This window comes from Pezoporus wallicus, unplaced genomic scaffold (assembly GCF_028554395.1).
Source record: "Pezoporus wallicus isolate ANWC-B61680 ecotype Strahan unplaced genomic scaffold, APGP_CSIRO_Pwel_v1 contig_14330, whole genome shotgun sequence".
Taxonomy (NCBI): Eukaryota; Metazoa; Chordata; class Aves; order Psittaciformes; family Psittacidae; genus Pezoporus; species Pezoporus wallicus.
Genome location: NW_026639534.1, coordinates 31,994 through 48,852, shown reverse-complemented (window position 1 = coordinate 48,852; position 16,859 = coordinate 31,994). Strand labels below are relative to the sequence as shown.

At 62.0% G+C, this 16,859-nt stretch overlaps 2 protein-coding genes across 4 annotated transcripts; one reads left to right on the top strand and one right to left on the bottom strand.

The window, feature by feature from the left end:
- Window positions 1-1,847: 1,847 nt before the first annotated feature.
- ZNF740 (zinc finger protein 740) lies at window positions 1,848-6,108 on the bottom strand. Of its 2 annotated transcripts, none has more exons than XM_057414816.1 (7): window positions 6,008-6,108; window positions 5,170-5,301; window positions 3,590-3,676; window positions 2,745-2,816; window positions 2,436-2,559; window positions 2,231-2,349; window positions 1,848-2,149 (listed from the first exon to the last, which is right to left on the bottom strand). In XM_057414816.1, exons 1-7 carry the CDS (start codon window positions 6,023-6,025, stop codon window positions 2,060-2,062), a joined length of 642 nt encoding a protein of 213 aa, XP_057270799.1. In that variant the 5' UTR covers window positions 6,026-6,108; the 3' UTR covers window positions 1,848-2,059. The 2 variants fall into 2 exon arrangements, with proteins under 2 accessions (XP_057270799.1, XP_057270800.1); XM_057414817.1 differs by having other exon boundaries at window positions 5,842-6,098.
- Window positions 6,109-7,790: 1,682 nt separating this feature from the next.
- CSAD (cysteine sulfinic acid decarboxylase) lies at window positions 7,791-13,484 on the top strand. 2 transcript variants are annotated; one of them, XM_057414818.1, is made up of 14 exons: window positions 7,791-7,932; window positions 8,024-8,150; window positions 9,730-9,820; window positions 10,317-10,423; window positions 10,506-10,621; window positions 10,970-11,049; window positions 11,133-11,187; window positions 11,344-11,460; window positions 11,551-11,615; window positions 11,690-11,771; window positions 12,212-12,411; window positions 12,493-12,544; window positions 12,970-13,059; window positions 13,167-13,484. In XM_057414818.1, the coding sequence occupies exons 1-14, from the start codon at window positions 7,816-7,818 to the stop codon at window positions 13,338-13,340; spliced, it is 1,473 nt and encodes a 490-aa protein (XP_057270801.1). In that variant the 5' UTR covers window positions 7,791-7,815; the 3' UTR covers window positions 13,341-13,484. The 2 variants fall into 2 exon arrangements, with proteins under 2 accessions (XP_057270801.1, XP_057270802.1); XM_057414819.1 differs by lacking the exon at window positions 11,344-11,460.
- Window positions 13,485-16,859: the final 3,375 nt, after the last annotated feature.

Below are 16,859 nucleotides of genomic sequence, written 5' to 3'. Positions count from 1 at the left end.
GATGGGGGTGTCTATAGGATGGGGGGGTCTATAGGATGGGATGGGGGCTCTATGGAATAGGATGGGGGGTCTATAGGATGGGATGGGGAGTGTCTATAGGAGGGGGGGCTCTATAGGATGGGATGGGGGGGGTCTATAGGGTTGACCATGGTGTGTGCCCCCCAAAGATTGCCTCTGAACGGGACCCACTCCCTGGGAGGGGGCTAGCACCCACAGGACCCCATAGGGGAGTTATTGGGGGGGGTCCTTTCCCCCATGGACCCCTGTGGGTGATGGGGTGGGGGGGCATAGCCCCTATGTGGGGCAGGAATAGTATCGGGAATACCGGCTGTGACACCCCCACATCCCGGTGCCCTCCCTACAGGAGCCCCTAAAGTGACACCATCAGCAGCCAGCTGGAGCAAGGGGACAGCGGGGACCCCCCCCAAGGACCGCCCCATCTTTGGACCCCCCCCAATCACCGTGGGACCCCACAACCACAGGGGCCCCCCTTCTTGTGCTGAAACCCCTCAATAAACCACCCCCCCCCCCCCGTGCTCCCATGTCCTCATCACCCCCTTCATGGGGGCTACGGCCCTGGGGGGGGGGAGAAATGGGTGCTGGGTGGGGGTCTTGGCATCCATGGTCACCTATAGGATGGGGGGGTCCATGGGCCCCTATGGGTTGATGGGAGAGGGTCCATAGACCTATATGGGTGGTGCTGGAGGGGTCCATGGGTCCCTATGGGTGCATGGGGGGTGTCCATAAGCACCCATGGGTGGGGGTGAGGGTGCCCCCCCCTCCCCCCTCAATGAACCAACGGAGCCGTGAATTAGAAAAAAGAGAAAAAAACCCGACGAGTTTTTATTTAAATAAACCCTAAAGGCCGGGGGGGGGGGCGGGGGGGGGGAGGAGGGGCAGGACATGGGGACCGAGGGGGAGGGGCACGGAGGGGGGGGGGAACACGAGGGGGGACACACGAGCTGGGGACAGTGTAATAAAAACTACAGCCCCCCCCCCCCCCCCCCAGTAACAAAATAAGTGTAAGAAACCCCAAAACCCAACAAAACCACCCCAAAATCAAACCCTGGGGGGGGGGGAAGGGTGGCCTGTGCCCCCCCCTGCCCCCCACGTGTGGGGGGAGGGGTTCCTCAGCATCATCCCCCCCCCCCCTTTTCCTACTCAGAGGCAAGATCTGACCCCCCCCAACCCCCATCCTGCCCCCCCAAACTGATGCTGGAGGGTCCCAAAATGGGGGGGTCCGTGGGGGGGGGGGAGTTCCTATGTGGCATCACTGGTGCCCCCCTGCCCCAGCTGACAGGGCCACGTCCAGGGCCACTGTGCTTTGGGGGGGCACAGGAGGTGGGGGACCCCCAAAATGGGGCTGGGAGGAGGTGAAGGGGGGCACTCCATGGCTTCTTCTTGCCCCCCCCCCAAGGCTCTTGGGGTCCCCCCTCAGCATGGGGGGGTGCTGCAAATGGGCCCCTCTGAGGCCCCCCCCACACCCAGCAGAGCCGGGGGTAGCGGTGAGCGAAGGCACCAGCCCCAAACCGTGAGAGGAGGAAAACCCCCAAAACACCCCAAAAGCGCCCCAAAACATGAGATGAAGGCGCCGGGGGGGGCAGAGCTCATAGGGGGACCCCCCCCATTTTCCAATGCCAAGAATTCCTTTTGCTGCTCCCGAAGCTATCCAAAGTGGAGGCGCTGGGATCAGCTCCTGCTCCAACCTGAGCCAGGGAAGCCCTTGGGGGGGGGGACACACACGACACCCCCATTCTGCTGCCTTGGGGCTTCCAAGTCTTTCCTGAGAGGGGGGGGCTGATAAAATGGGGGTGTAAGGAGGGGTGGGGGGAGGTCTGCAGGTGCTCTTCCCATTGGGAATGGGCTTTTCCAGCTCCTCTTCCAAATGCTGTTGGCTCCAAGAGTCCGGGCGAGCGTCCAGGGATGAAACGCGGGAGAGATGGAGGACGAGGATGAGGATGATGATGAAGAAGGAGGGGGAGGAAGGAAAACCAACCACCCCTGGAGCTGCCGTCGGCATTCCCGGCCGGCATTCCCGGTTGGCATTCCCGGTGGCCTCTTAAAGCAGGAGCTGCGCGTCGGGGCTCTTGGTTTGGCAGCCTTGGCACATGCGCTTGTGCCGCAGCAGCCGGTCTGTCCTGGAGAAGCTCTGGAAAGGGGTCGGAATTCCATGAGGGAATTTGCTTCCGAGGGCTGGGGGAAGCCCATCCCGGCCGGAGCAGCGGGATACCTGCATGCAGCGCTCGCACTGGTACGGCTTCTCCCCGCTGTGCACGCGCTTGTGCCGCTCCAAGTGGTACTTCTGGATGAAGCGCATGTCGCACACGTCGCACTCAAAGGGCTTCTCCCCTGCAATCACCCCACGAAACGCAATTAGGGGTGTACCCCCCCCTCTGTGCACTATTGGGGTGCAGCAGGGGGGGTCCCCCCCGTACCGGTGTGGATGAGGATGTGCCTCTTGAGGTGGTAGCTGCTGCGGAAGGCGCCCAGGCAGTGCTCGCAGATGAAGTTCTTCGGGCTCTGCGCCTGGAAGGGGCCGTTCTGCTCCATCACCAGCACCTATGGGGAGAGCATCCCCCCCAGACTCATGTCAGCACACAAGGAACGGGGGGCAACAGATGCCCCCCCCGCCCCTTACTCCAAGCCAAAACCTCCCCCCCCCCGGCCGTCCTGCGCCTGCCGGAGCTCGGGAATGCTTCCTCCTCCTCCTGCTCCTGCTGCTCTCGTGCTGCGCGGCCGCAAACCTGGCTGCCGAGGCGCGGTCCTCTCCGCGGCGCGCTGCCGGGTCCCTCGGCGCCGGACACACGCTTGCGGCGCTGCGGGGCACCCACAGTCAACCCCCCCCCGGCCCTCAAAGTGACACCCCCCACCTCCCCCCCACCCACCAGGCACAGGGACAGCCCAAAGTGACCCCCCCCTTGGACCCCAAAGGGATGCACAGAAGGCAAACCCCAAAGTGACATCCCTGGGCACAGGGATACCCCCAAAGTGACCCCCCCCAGGCACAGGGACAGCCCAAAGTGATCCCCCCTTGGACCCCAAAGGGATGCTACAGAGGCCAAACCCTAAAGTGACATCCCTGGGCATAAGAACACCCCCAAAGTGACATCCCCCCCAGACAAAGGGACAGCCCAAAGTGACCCCCCCTTGGACCCCAAAGGGATGCCACAGAAACCAAACCCCAAAGTGACATCCCCGGGCATAAGGATATCCCCAAAGTGACCACCCCCTCCCAGCCCAAGGTGACCCCTGGACCCCAAAGTGATGCCGCAGAAGCCAAACCCCAAAGTGACAACCCTGGGCACATGGATACCCCCAAACTGACGCCCCTGGACCCCAAAGTGATGCCACAGAGGCCAAACCCCAAAATGACGCTCCTTGGCACAAGGATACCCCCAAAATGACCCCCTAGGCACAGGGACACCCTCCAGACCCAAAGTGACAGCCCAAGGGCACAAAGTGACACCCCCCAGACCCCAAAGTGACACCCCCAGAGGCCCTGGTGACTCCCCACACCCCAAATTCCCCCCCCCCCCCAGGAACCACAGTGGGACCGGACCCCAAAGTGCCCCCCCAAGCCCCGACCTGCCTTTTTACTGGACTTCTTGATGTGTGTGGCCTCGGGTGCGTCCTCGTCCTTCCGACTGCGTGGCTTGTCCGGGTCCTGCCGCAGTGCCTGGGACGGGAATGGCACCGGATGGGGGGGAACAGGGGGGACATTGCATTAAAGAGGGGGGAAAATCGACTCAGAGGAGGAAAACGGGAGTTGAAGGGGGGGAAGTGAATTAAGGGAGGGAAAAAGGTGAATGAAAGGGGGGAAAAGTGAATGAAAGGGAGGAAAAGGGGAATGAAAGGGGGGAAAAATGAATGAAAGGGGGGAAAAGGGGAATGAAAGAGGGAAAAAGTGAATGAAAGGGGGGAAAAGTGGAATGAAATAGGGAAAAGTGAATGAAAGGGAGGAAAAGGGGAATGAAAGGGGGGAAAGTGAATGAAAGGGGGGGAAAGGGGAATGAAAAGGGGAAAAGTGGAATGAAATAGGGAAAAGTGGAATAAAAGGGGGGAAAAGTGAATGAAAGGGGGGAAAAGGGGAATGCAAGGGGGAAAAGGGGAATGAAAGGGGGAAAAGGGGAATGAAAGGGGGAAAAGGGGAATGAAAGGGGGAAAAGGGGAATGAAAGGGGGAAAAGGGGAATGAAAGGGGGAAAAGGGGAATGAAAAAGGGGAAAAGTGAATGAAAGGGGGGAAAAGTGAATGAACGGGGGAAAAGTGAATGAAAGGGGGAAAAGTGAATGAACGGGGGGAAAAGTGAATGAAAGGGGGAAAAGGGGAATGAAAGGGGGAAAAGGGGAATGAAAGGGGGAAAAGGGGAATGAAAGGGGGGAAAAGGGGAATGAAAAAGGGGAAAAGTGAATGAAAGGGGGGAAAAGTGAATGAAAGGGGGAAAAGTGAATGAACGGGGGGAAAAGTGAATGAAAGGGGGAAAAGGGGAATGAAAGGGGGAAAAGGGGAATGAAAGGGGGAAAAGGGGAATGAAAGGGGGGAAAAGGGGAATGAAAGGGGAGAAAAGGGGAATGAAATAGGGAAAAGTGAATGAAAGGAGGGAAAAGTGAATGAAAGGGGGGAAAAAGTGAATGAAAGGGGGGAAAAGTCAATGAAAGGGGGGAAAAGTCAATGAAAGGGGGGAAAAGTCAATGAAAGGGGGGAAAAGTCAATGAAAGGGGGGAAAAGTCAATGAAAGGGGGGAAAAGTCAATGAAAGGGGGGAAAAGGGAAATGAAAGGGGGAAAAGTGAATGAACGGGGGGAAAAGTGAATGAAAGGCGGAAAAGGGGAATGAAAGGGAGAAAAGGGGAATGAAAGGGGGAAAAGTGAGTGAAAGGGGGAAAAGTGAGTGAAAGGGGGAAAAGTGAATGAAAGGGGGAAAAGGGGAATGAAAGGGGGAAAAGGGGAATGAAAGGGGGAAAAGGGGAATGAAAGGGGGAAAAGGGGAATGAAAGGGGGAAAAGGGGAATGAAAGGGGGAAAAGGGGAATGAAAGGGGGGGAAAAGCATCATCGGTGAGGAAGAAGGTGATTGAGGGAGGAAGAAAGTGGCTTGAGGGGGGAAGAAGGGAGATTAAGGGAGGAAGAAGGGGGGTCAGAGGCTGAAGGCAGCGGTGGGGGGGCGTCCATACCAGCACATCGGGGCTGCCCCCCCGCTCCCTGCTCTCCCCTTGCTTGGAGCTGGGCTTCGGCATCATCTTCTTGCTGGCCACGGTGGGCACGAGGCACACTCCGGACAGGCCCTCGCAGGCCAGGAGGCTCGCCTGGGGTGGGGGGGAGAGAGCAGCTCTGCTGCAGACCCCCCCAAACCCCCCCCAGCACCCCCAAACCCCCCACCCCAAAGGTGCCAGCACCACAAACCAAACCCTTTGCCGGGGGCCGCACACGACCGGGCGCTGAAATGGGAAGGGGGGGGGGATAAGAGGGGGGAGAAGAGGGAGGCTCGGGGCCCCCCCCTGCCCCCCCCCCAACCCCACACCCCCCCTTTGGCGGGGAGCTAACGGCTACCGGGAGAGCTCCGACGATCCCTGGAACAACGGGAGAGCGCCGCCGGCTCCGGGAATAGAACCCGGGGTGGGGGGGCGCGGGTGAGTGATGGGTGATGATGATGATGATGGCGCGGGGCTGTGGGACAGTGGGGATCGGAGGGGAGTGGGGGGGTGGGGGTGGGGATTTGGGGGGGAAAGCCCCCCCCATGGCCATACCTCCCCTTGGGAGCTTGGTGTGGGGTGGGGGACACGGATTGGGAAGGGGGTGGGTGGGTTTTGGGAGGTGGGGGGGGGTGTAGATTTGGGGCTCATTACCTGAGCCATCTTGGGGCTGTGTGTCTGTCTGTCTGTCTGTCCTCGACAGAGGGACTGTGACAATTCTTTAGCCTTACGGTGGCCCCGGGAAGGGCCTTTTTAACCCTCCGAGGGGTGGCCTCAGTTAAGGTGTTTTAGGGATGTTTGTGCCGGGCTCATCCAGTACCCGCCACTGCGCCGACATCTCGGCCCCGGTGCCGCTGGCGCGGTGACGAGCGTCTTCCTCGGCCCCCCCCAGCAGCAATCACGTACGGTGGCGGGGGGGGGGGGGGGTGGGGGGTGTGGGGGGGGGGGGGGGGGGGGTGTGGGGGGGGGCAGCAGCTTCCTACTAGACAGGAGGGGACATCGGGGGTGTTGTCACCCCCACAGCCCTCAAGGGCATCACCCCACACACACGCAAGGCCGGGGTGGGAGCTGGGTCCCGGCGCTGCTGCTGCTGCCACCAGTGCGGGTCTTCGCCTGTGGGGAGGGAGGAAATGGGGTTAGGGGGGTATTGGGGGGGGTATGGGGGGGTTAGAGATGGGGTTATAGGGGAGTTGGGGGGGTTAAGGAGGGATTTTGGGGGGGCTAGGGAGGGTTTGGGGGGGGTGGGGGGTTAAAGGAAGGGTTGGGGAGGTTATGGGGGGCTGGGGGAGTTCTGAGTTATTAAAACGGGGGTTGGGGGGGTTACAGAGTGGAGGCTTGGAGGGTTATGGGGGCTATAGGAAAGTTATGGGGGTTATGGGGGAGTGAGTGTGGGTTAGAGGGAGGCTTGGGGGGCTAAATAAGTTATGGGGGGTTATAGGGAGGTTATGGGGGAGTTAGAGTGGAGGTTATAGGGGAGTTGTGGGGGGTTAAGGAAGGTATTGGGGGGGCTATGGGGGGTTGGGAAGGGTTTGGGGGGCTATGGAGGTTTTAGGGAGGGGATTTGGGGGGTTAAAGGAAGGGCTGGGGGGTTATGGGGAGTTAAAGAAGGGGTTAGGGAGGTTATGGGGGGCTGGGGGAGTTCTGAGTTATTAAAAGGGGGGTTGGAGGGTTATAGAGGGGGGACTTGGAGGATTATGGGGGCTATAGGAGGGTTATGGGGGGGCTATAATGGGGTTGTGGGGGTCATGGGGGACTGTGTAGGGGTTAGAGGGAGGCTTGGGGTGCTACATCAGTTATGGGAGGTTCCAGGGGAGTTCTGGGGGCTTAGGGAGGGCTTTGAGGGGTTATGGGTGGCTATGGGGGGATTAAGGGGGGTTGTGGGGGTTTGGAGCATTAGGAGAGGTTATAGGGGCAGTATGGGGGGGTTTGAAGGGGCTTTGGGGGGGGTTATAGGGGGGACCCCCAGGTTTGAATGGGGTGCTGAGCACCAAGTGGATGCCTCACAGGGAGAGGTTGGGTGGTGGGAAAGGGGGGGTGGGGGGGAGATGGGGAGGGCCTGGGGGTGCGAATCAGGGGTGGGGGGGGTGACTTTGGGGGGCGGGGGGGCACGGAGCGGGGCCGGGCGGTGGCGCTGGGGCCCGGGCTGGGCCCTGCCTCCCTCCCCGTCACCTCCCCGTTCACGTTATTGCCCCCGGGGTGAGGCCCCGCCTGCCCTTGGGGGGGGGGGGGGTGTCACCCCACTGTGACTGCCCCATGGCGAACCCCACTCCATTGCACCCCCTCGGGGTCGGTCCCCTCTTTCCTGTGCACCCCCCCCGCCGTTATTACTGCCCCTCCCTGTGGCAGCACGGCTCCCCCTCGGGGGCACTGGGGACAGGCCCCATGGCGGCGCTGCCATGGGGCCGAGGGGTGGCACCACTTGGGCCCCCCCCCCCCCCCCCCCCCATTCCTTGGATGCGCCTTTAAGAGCCGCTTCTCCCTGTCCCTGGACTTTGTCCCTGTGCGAGGCCGTGTCCCCAGGACGATCCCGGAGCCACCATCCCATCCCGCGGCCGTGATCCCGGGGCTGGGAGAAGGGGGGGGGGGGGTGTGGGGTGACCCATGGTTGAAGAGGCCGGCGCCGGCGCCATGGCCGGGCTGGAGGATCCCGGCTGGGAGCCGGCAGCGGGCGAGGAGTTCCTGCGGGAAGCGCTGCAGGTGCTGCTGGAGGAGGCCGTGAGGAAAGGGACGGATGTGACCGAGAAGGTGAGGGGGGGAAGCGGGAAGGGGAGGGGGGGTGAGGCTCCCGGCCGGGCCCCGCGGCCTTCCCGAGCTCGGGAATTGCGGGGTCCCGCAGGTGTGCGAGTGGCGGGAGCCGCTGGAACTGCGGGAGCTGCTGGACCTGGAGCTGCGGAGCGGCGGGGAGCCCCCGGAGCGGCTGCTGCAGCGCTGCCGGGATGTGGTGCGGTTCAGCGTGAAAACCGGTGCGGGCCCTGGGGCCGGGGGGGAAACAGCGGGAAAGTGGGGGGAAACAGCGGGAAAGTGGGGGGAAACAGTGGGAAAAAAGGTGGGAAACAGTGGGAAAACGGGTGGGAAACAGCGGGAAATGGGGGGGGAAACAGTGGGAAATGGGGAGGAAACAGTGGGAAAGTGGGAGGAAACAGTGGGAAAACGGGGGGGAAACAGCGGGAAATGGGGAGGAAACAGCGGGCAAGTGGGGGGGAACAGCGGGAAGGTGGGGGGGAAATAGTGGGAAAGTGGGAGGAAACAGTGGGAAAACGGGTGGGAAACAGCGGGAAATGGGGGGAAACAGCAGGAAAGTGGGGGGAAACAGTGGGAAAGTGGGGGGGGGGAACAGCGGGAAATGGGGGGGAAACAGCGGGAAATGGGGGGGAAACAGCGGGAAATGGGGGGGAACAGCGGGAAATGGGGGGGAAACAGCGGGAAATGGGGGGGAACAGCGGGAAATGGGGGGGAAAAAAACACCGGGAAAGTGGGGGGAAAACAGCGGGAAATGGGGGGGAAACAGCAGGAAATGGGGGGGAAACAGTGGGAAATGGGGGGAAACAGCGGGAAAGTAAATGGGGGGGAAACAGTGGGAAATGGGGGGAAACAGCGGGAAAGTGGGGGGAAAACAGCGGGGGGGGGGGGAACAGCGGGAAATGGGGGGGAAACAGCGGGAAATGGGGGAACAGCGGGAAATGGGAGGGAACAGCAGGAAAGTGGGGGGAAAACATCAGGGAAGTGGGGGGGAACAGCGGGAAAGTGGGGGGGAAAACAGCGGGAAATGGGGGAAACAGTGGGAAATGGGGGGGAAACAGCAGGAAATGGGGGGAACAGTGGGAAATGGGGGGGAAACAGCGGGAAATGGGGGGAACAGCTGGAAAATGGGGGAAAAAGCGCAAAATCGGGGGGAAAGCAGTGGGAAAACAGGGGGGAAACTGTACTTCCAGTGCAGCCCCAGCGCTCCCAGTGTGAACCCAGTGCTCCCATTGCAAACCCTGTGCTCCCAGTATGAGCTCAGTGCAGCTTTGAGTGCCCCCAGTGTGAAATCAGTGCTCCCAGTGTGAACCCAACACTCCCAGTGTGAAACCAGTGCGGTCTTAAACTGCTCCCAGTGTGAACTCAGTGCTCCCCGTGTGAGCTCAGTGCAGCTTTGACTGCTCCCAGCGTGAACTCAGTGCTCCCAGTGCAGCCTTAACTGGTCCCAGTGTGAACCCAGTGCTCCCAGTACACCCAGTTCAGCCCCAGTGTTCCCAGTGCAGCCTTGATTGGTCGCAGTGCCGCCGCAGTGCAGCCTCGGCACTCGCAGCTCCGTTTGTCCTCACGGGTCCAGGTTCAGCCTTAACTGCCCCCAGTTCAGCCTCAGATGCCCCCAGTGCAGCCCCATCTGGCCCCCAGTGCAGCCCCATCTGGCCCCCAGTTTAAGCCCCGTGGCTCCAGGTTCAACGCTTCCACTCCCCACAGCTCTATGGGTCACACGGGGTGTCCATGGGTCAGTGGGCAGGTCCATGGGTAAGGGGGGGTCCCGGGGTCCCTCCTGTCACGGTGCCCCCCCCGCAGGTCACCCCCGGTTCTTCAATCAGCTGTTCTCGGGGCTGGACCCACATGCACTGGCCGGGCGGCTGCTCACCGAGGCGCTCAACACCAGCCAGTGCGGGGGGGGGGGGGGCATCATCACCATGGGGGGGGTGGGCCCCACATCCTCATTGGGAGGTCCCCATTGTCCTCATTGGGGCGGTCCCCAAATCCCCTTGAGGGGGTCCTCATCCTCCCCATGGAGGGGTCCCCATTATCTCCATCATCCCCATCGGGGGGGGATATCCGTTGTTTCCATGGGGGGTTCCCCACATCCCCATGGAGGGGGGCTCCATCATCCCCATGGTGGGGGGTCCTCATCCTCACTGGGGACACATCCCCCATTGTCCACATTGCGGGGCTGCCCACATCCCCATGGTGGTGGGGGCATCATCCCCATAGAGGGGTTCCCCACATCCCCAGTGGGGAGGGTCCCACTTTCCTTATGGGGCCGCCACATCCCCATCGTTGGGGTTCCCCATCGGGAGGGTACCCTCTCTCACCCCTATGGGGGGCTCCCCCCACTGGGAGCGTCCCCAAGAGGGGCTGTGTGTGTGTGTGCCCCCCCCCAGGTACACGTTCGAGGTGGCACCGGTGTTCGTGCTCATGGAAGGGGTGGTCCTGGCCAAGCTCCGGGAGCTCGTGGGCTGGAGCAGCGGCGACGGCATCTTCGCTCCTGGTACCGGCACCGGCACCACACAGGGGGGTGTCCCTGTGCTCCCCCCCTCCCCGGGATAACACCAATCCTCATCCCCCGGCAGGAGGCTCCATGTGCAACATGTATGCCATGAACGTGGCGCGGTTCCAGCGCTTCCCGGAATGCCGGAGCCTTGGAATGATGGCGCTGCCGTGCCTGGCGCTCTTCACCTCCTGCGACGTGCGGGCACCCGCGGCACGACCGTCCCGTTGGCCCCATGGCGGGAGGGGGAGGCGCATCTCCATCTGCGGGGGTCTCCATCATTCCGATTGTCCCCATCTGGGGGGTTTCCCATCATCCACATGAGGGACACCCCATCATCCCCTTGGGGGGGTCCCATCATCCCCAGGGCAGGCCTATGGAGCATCCCCATTGGGGGGTGTTCCATTGTCTCCATTTGGGGGGTCCACATCACCACCGCAGGGGGGGAAGCAGATATCGTCCCCATCAAGGGGTGCCCCATCGTCTCCATCGGGGGGGGGGTCCCCACCATCCACAGGGATTTGACCCCCCCCTCTCCCTGCTCAGAGCCATTACTCCATCCAGAAGGGAGCCGCATTCCTGGGCATCGGCACTGACAACGTGCGCCTGGTGGCCACCGACGAGAGGTGCGAGCCGGGCTGATCCCGGTGGATCTGCGGCTCCGCTGCCCCGGCTCTGCTCCCACCATGGGTCTGTTCCCATCCCGCAGGGGGAAGATGATCCCTGAGGAGCTGGAGAAGGAGATCCAGAAGGCCAAAGCCGAGGTGAAGGAGTGGCAGCCTGGATGTCCCCCTGCTCCATCCCAACGTCCCCTGTCCCATCCTGATGTCCCCTGTGCTGTTCCAGCATCCCCTGCCCCACCTCAAAATCCACCACCCCATCCATCCTGACACCCCCTGTCCCATCCCGGTGTCCTGCAGGGTGCGGAGCCGTTCCTGGTGTGTGCCACATGCGGCACCACGGTGTTGGGTGCCTTCGACCCTCTGGGCGCCATCGCGGATGTGTGCGAGCGCCATGGCCTCTGGCTCCATGTGGATGTGAGCACCGGGAAGGGGGGGGACACACATGAATCCCTTTGGAATCCCCCTGTTCCCAGCGCTGATCCCTATCCGTGTCCCTGCCCACAGGCAGCGTGGGGTGGCAGCGCTCTGCTCTCCAGCAAGCACCGGCACCTCCTGGCTGGCATCGAGAGGTCAGCGCCGCTCCCGGCTCCCAGCACCCCACAATCCCAAGATCCCAACTGGGGGGGACCCCCTCTTCCCACAGGGCCCACTCCGTGACCTGGAACCCGCACAAGATGCTGACAGTGGGGCTGCAGTGCTCGGCATTCCTGCTCCGCGACACCTCCGTGCGTGCCACCTCCCCTTCTCCTCCTCTCCCACCACTGTGCCCTGCCCCATCCTGATGTCCCATCCCAATGTCTTCTGCCCCATCCTGATGCCCCATCCTGATGCTTGATCTCGACACCCCATCCTGCTGCCCCATCCCACGTCCCATTCACACATCCTGCTGCCCTATCCCCACTCCCCCATCCCATATTGCATCCTCTACCCCATTCCATGTCCCATCCCCAATCCCAATGTCCCATCTTCTACCCCATCCCATGCCCCATCCTCTGCCCTGTCCCTTGTCCCATCCCCACATCCTGCTGCCCCATCTTCCTGCCCTGTCCTCTATCCCATGTCGCATCCCATATCCCATTCCCTGCCCCATCCCACAAAACGGGGGTGTTGCCCCCAGATCCCCCCTAGTTGCTAGTTTCGGGGTGACCCCTGTGCCCCCCCACAGGGTCTCCTGCAGCGCTGCCATGGCTCCGGAGCCACGTACCTCTTCCAACGGGATAAGTTCTACGACATGTCCTACGACACCGGGGACAAGACCCCGCAGTGTGGCCGGCGCGTGGACTGCCTCAAGCTCTGGCTGCTCTGGAAAGCCATCGGCACCCAGGGGCTGGCCCAGCGTGTGGAGCGAGCCTTTGCCTGCACCCGGTGGGTGCCCGGGGCTGGGAATGGGGGCACACAGCCCATGGCCCCTCTGCTCCTTTGACCTCCTGTTCTGCATCATCCCAGGTACCTGGCAGAGGAGGTGAAGAGGAGGGATGGCTTCGAGCTGGTGATGGAGGTACGGAGCCACAGCAAGGGGAGTTTAATGTGTGTAGCCCCACACATCACCCCACCATGGCCCTGTCGGGGGGCTTCGTATGACCCCCCCATATACCACCATGCCATGGCCCTAGGGTGGGTTTAATGTGTCCCCCCATTTAATACCCTCCAGCCATAACCAAGGGAGTGGTTTTAAACCATTCCCCATTTAACACGACCTATCCAAGGCCTCGGGATGGGTTTTAATGTGCCCCCCGTATAGTGTTGTAGCTCCAAGAGTGGTTTTTAATGCCCCCTTGTACAGCATCACCAAGTGCTGGGCAGCAGAAGAGACCTGTCCCAAGCATAGGGGTCCCCACATGGGCCTGGGGGTGGGAAATGTTGTGTTCCCCCCGTGTGTCCGTGTGATCTCTTCCCTTTTCCTCTTCCCCCCACCCCCTGCAGCCGGAGTTCATCAATCTCTGCTTCTGGTTTGTGCCCCCCAGCCTGCGGGGCCGTGAGAGCTGCCCCAACTACTGGCCCAGCCTGGGCAAGGTGGGAGCTGGATCCACCGGGATCCTTGGGGGGGGGGGGGGGGGGGGGGTGATCCCAAACCCCCTCCACCCCCCCAACCCCTATGTGTGTGTGTGTCCCCTCCGCAGGTGGCCCCTGCCATCAAGGAGAGGATGATGAGGAAGGGCTCCATGATGGTGGGGTACCAGCCCCATGGCACCCGCGTCAACTTCTTCCGCCAGATCGTCACCAGCCCCGCGGTCACCAGGGCAGACCTGGACTTCTTCCTGGATGAGATCGAGAGGTTGGGATGGGACCTGTGAGCCTCCCCCCACAGACCCCCCCCATCCCTGAGGAACAAGAGCAGAGCTCCACATCCCCCCTTCTCATCCATCCTACCTCCAATCCGGGTTAAAGACACTCCAAAACCTACCAGGATGGGGGGAATAAAACCATTTACTGATCCATTTTGGGGGTGCCCCCCCCCCCCCAGGAAAGGAAGGGGAGGACTCATTCATCAGTCCTGGAGCAGGTCAAACATGTTGGGGTCCATGCTGGTGGGGTGCAGGAAGATGCAGTCGGGGGGACATGGCTTTGGCCTCGTGGCACAGGCTCCATGCGCGCAGCATCTTGAAGCTCTGGAGCATGATGCTGTGGGGATGGTCCTCCTGGATCTGCTCCAGGCGGTTCTTCTCCAGCTTCAGGCACATGATCCCAGCCTCCTGCCATTGCCTCCCAAATCCGCATAGGATCCCTCTCTGTTAAGCGACGAGGAGGTGGTGGTGCGATGGGGTGACATCGGGATGCAGCAGGAGCACCCATGAGCTCCTCCTCCTCCATCCCAACGGTGTCATCCTCATCCCGGAAGCGCTGGAGCAGGATGGAGGCCTCCTCCCTGGGCCCTCTCACAGCCCCTCATCCGGTGCACAAGGAATGCAATGCAGCCTTGAAGCCAAAGGAGACAAGAAGCAGGATTTAGCCACACGTGTGCCCAGTTACAGGATGGAGCATGCTCTGGAGCTCTGGACCGCTCCCTGAGACACCTCAGTGGTCACGGAGCCACTCCGGTCGCTCCAGCAGGGAATGGGCAATTGCCTGCTTCCTGGAGCAAGGAGCAGTGGCAAAGGCTGCCAAAAGTGAGGAGCAGGTCACAGACCAAAGAGAGGAGATGAGCGGCAGCCTGCAGCCATGGGGGTGTAGCATGGGGCAGGTAAGGGGGTGAGGAGGGAAAGATGGGGACAGGGAACCTGACAGCAAGAAAGAAGCAGCAGAAGTAGGGAGGAGAGGCAGGGCTGAACAACAAGAATAAGGACAGGAAGGAGGATGGAAATGCAGGAAACCAGGAGCAACGAGAGGAAAACAGAGGCTGGAGTGAGGACAGACACGGACTGACAGAAAACAGCGACAGGGAGCAGAGCGAGCCAAAACAGGACAGCAACAGAAAGAGATGGATGCGTATGAGGCCAAGGAGCTGGGAAAAGGAGAACCAGCGATGGACAAAAGAGGGAGAGGGCGCAGGACACACAAGAAGAGGACGAGTACAGGGGAGCAAAGCACAGGAGAGGAATGGACAGGGAGAGGGCAGGACACGCAAGGAGCACCAGGGTCCAACAGCTCAGGACTCACCGCAGCTCTCGCCACTGATGAGTGAGTTGACAGCTCGGATGCTTCTTTGCCTTCCCCTCCTCTTGCACGGCTCACGGAGCTGTTCCCCACCTACGAGAGCACACGGTGGCGGGGGCTCAAAGCCCAACGCACGCAGCACGGCCGTACCGTGGCCTGCTTTGAGCCGTGGAGGGGAACCTTCCACACCCAGGTTCTCTCTTAGCACGGTGCCTTCCCTTTCTTCTTCTTCACCCCTCTTCGGCCTCTCCGCCTTCAGCTCCAACCCGTCCACAGCCACCGAGCGTGTGCCCACACAAACCTGCTGCAGGCGCAGTCAGCAGCACCCCCCCGGCTCCCCAACGCCGGCAGCCAGCGGGCAGGGGATCCCCCCCTGCTCCCGCCGAACGGGCTCGCTCGCCCCCGGTACCGGGACCCTCGCCCTGCGCGCCGCCATCGCTGCTCCGCATGCCGACGGCGCGCCGGAGAGGCCGAAACGCCGCACGGAGAACACCGAGCCCCGGCCCGTAGCACTCGGGAACGCCCGGCGGAGCGGCGGCGGCGTTTCCTTACCGGGATAGAGCAGCGAGCGAGCGGCACAAGGCAGCAGGAACGCACCGGGGAACAGCAGCGGGGAATATAACAGCGCCATCGCAGATGGGTAGAGCCAGGGCTGCAGTACTGCCCTCTGACCACGGGATGGCAGCAGCAAACGGCGCTCAGCGCCTCCAGCGGCTGCAGTACCGAGGTTTGGCCACACGATGGCAGCACCCGCTCGCTTACCCGGTACCGCGGAGGCTCCGCGGCCCCGTTCACACCCTCCGGGGGCAGCAGCTCCTTTGCCGTGGGGACTGGGCTGGCGCTTCCCGGCCCCTTTCCCGTATCCCGGCTCCAACAGTCGCTGCCTCCGCACCGGAACCCATCCCAGGCCTTTGCCTCTGGTGGCAGAACAAAGGTGGGGCTGTTCCGGGCCTGATCCCCAAGCACAGAGGCACGTCCATGGTCAAGATGCTGCCGAGCCGATGACCGTCACTGGCGGTTCCAGCTGTGCTCTGGACCAGGGTGAAGCTCTGCAGCCCCTGCCACTGCTGCCACAGTGCCACCAGCATGGCAATCCACCCTCGCTTTGCCACCTGTAACTCCAGAGAGGCACTATGCAGATGGAGGTTCAGGTTCTGGTGTGGTATGTCTGCCTTCCTTTAGCTGGTTTATTCCCTTAGGGGGTTGACTTATGTTGTCACCAAGAGGACATTTCCACTGTGCTCCTGCAGGAGGGATGGGGCTAAGAACCATGAAAACCCACCCAGAGACCCCAGAAAAGCCTCAGAGCAGTCCCAAACCACCCTGGAGACCCTGCAATGAGTCCCCTGCGCTTGCTGCAGTGCCAAGGGGGTGGCCCCATGGCAAAAACCAAAGCCCAGAGCAGTCAAGATGAAGGAAAAGCTTCGGATCCAAACGTAGCCCCATAGGCACCGAGGCAGGGCCTCCACTGGCATCACTGTTGCTGGACCCCCAGGAGGTTCCTTCCTGCAACCCCTTCAATGGGCATCCCTGTGTGGTTGGATCCCCAGCCCCAAGGCAGGGCAGGAGGAGATCTTGGTCCCAGGGTGAGGGTTAGAGGGAGAGTGGGGGCCGCACAGAGCTCCTGGTGCAGGGGTCCAGCTCGGAGCCCATTTGCAGGGGTAAAGAAGCACACGGCTCACACTGCCCTGAGAAAGGGTTTAATGGGGAGGGGAGGCACTGCTGCCCCTGTCAAAGGGCTGGGGGGATGCTGCGGAGGACACACACTTAGGCACACTATGTACAGAGCCACACAGGTAACCCCAGCTCCCTGCCGCCATCCCTGTGCTGGGGATGAGCAGGTCGAGGGGAGAGGCACGGGCTTGCCAAGCAAGGAACGACCCCGGTCCTGGCAAAGACTGGGCTATGAGGAGTGGACAATGGGAACACGGGGACGGCGCCTGCCCCCACGGCTGGGAAGGGTGGAACTCTTTGGTTTCGACATTAAGACTGCACAGGGCCACCGCTTCCAAAGGGCCAAGGGAGCCCCAGCAAGGTTCCAGGCACTGGGAATGGAAGCGCTCGGTGAAACCATTGCCTCCCCAGTGCAAGACGTGGCCTGAAGCACCCGACCGGGGCTGGGGCCGGGGCTGGGCCTCAGCAATGTCCCCCCCTCCCCACACATCCGCATGCCAGAAGGGCCCAAACGTGTTTGGTACCCCCCCCCCATCCCCTGCGGT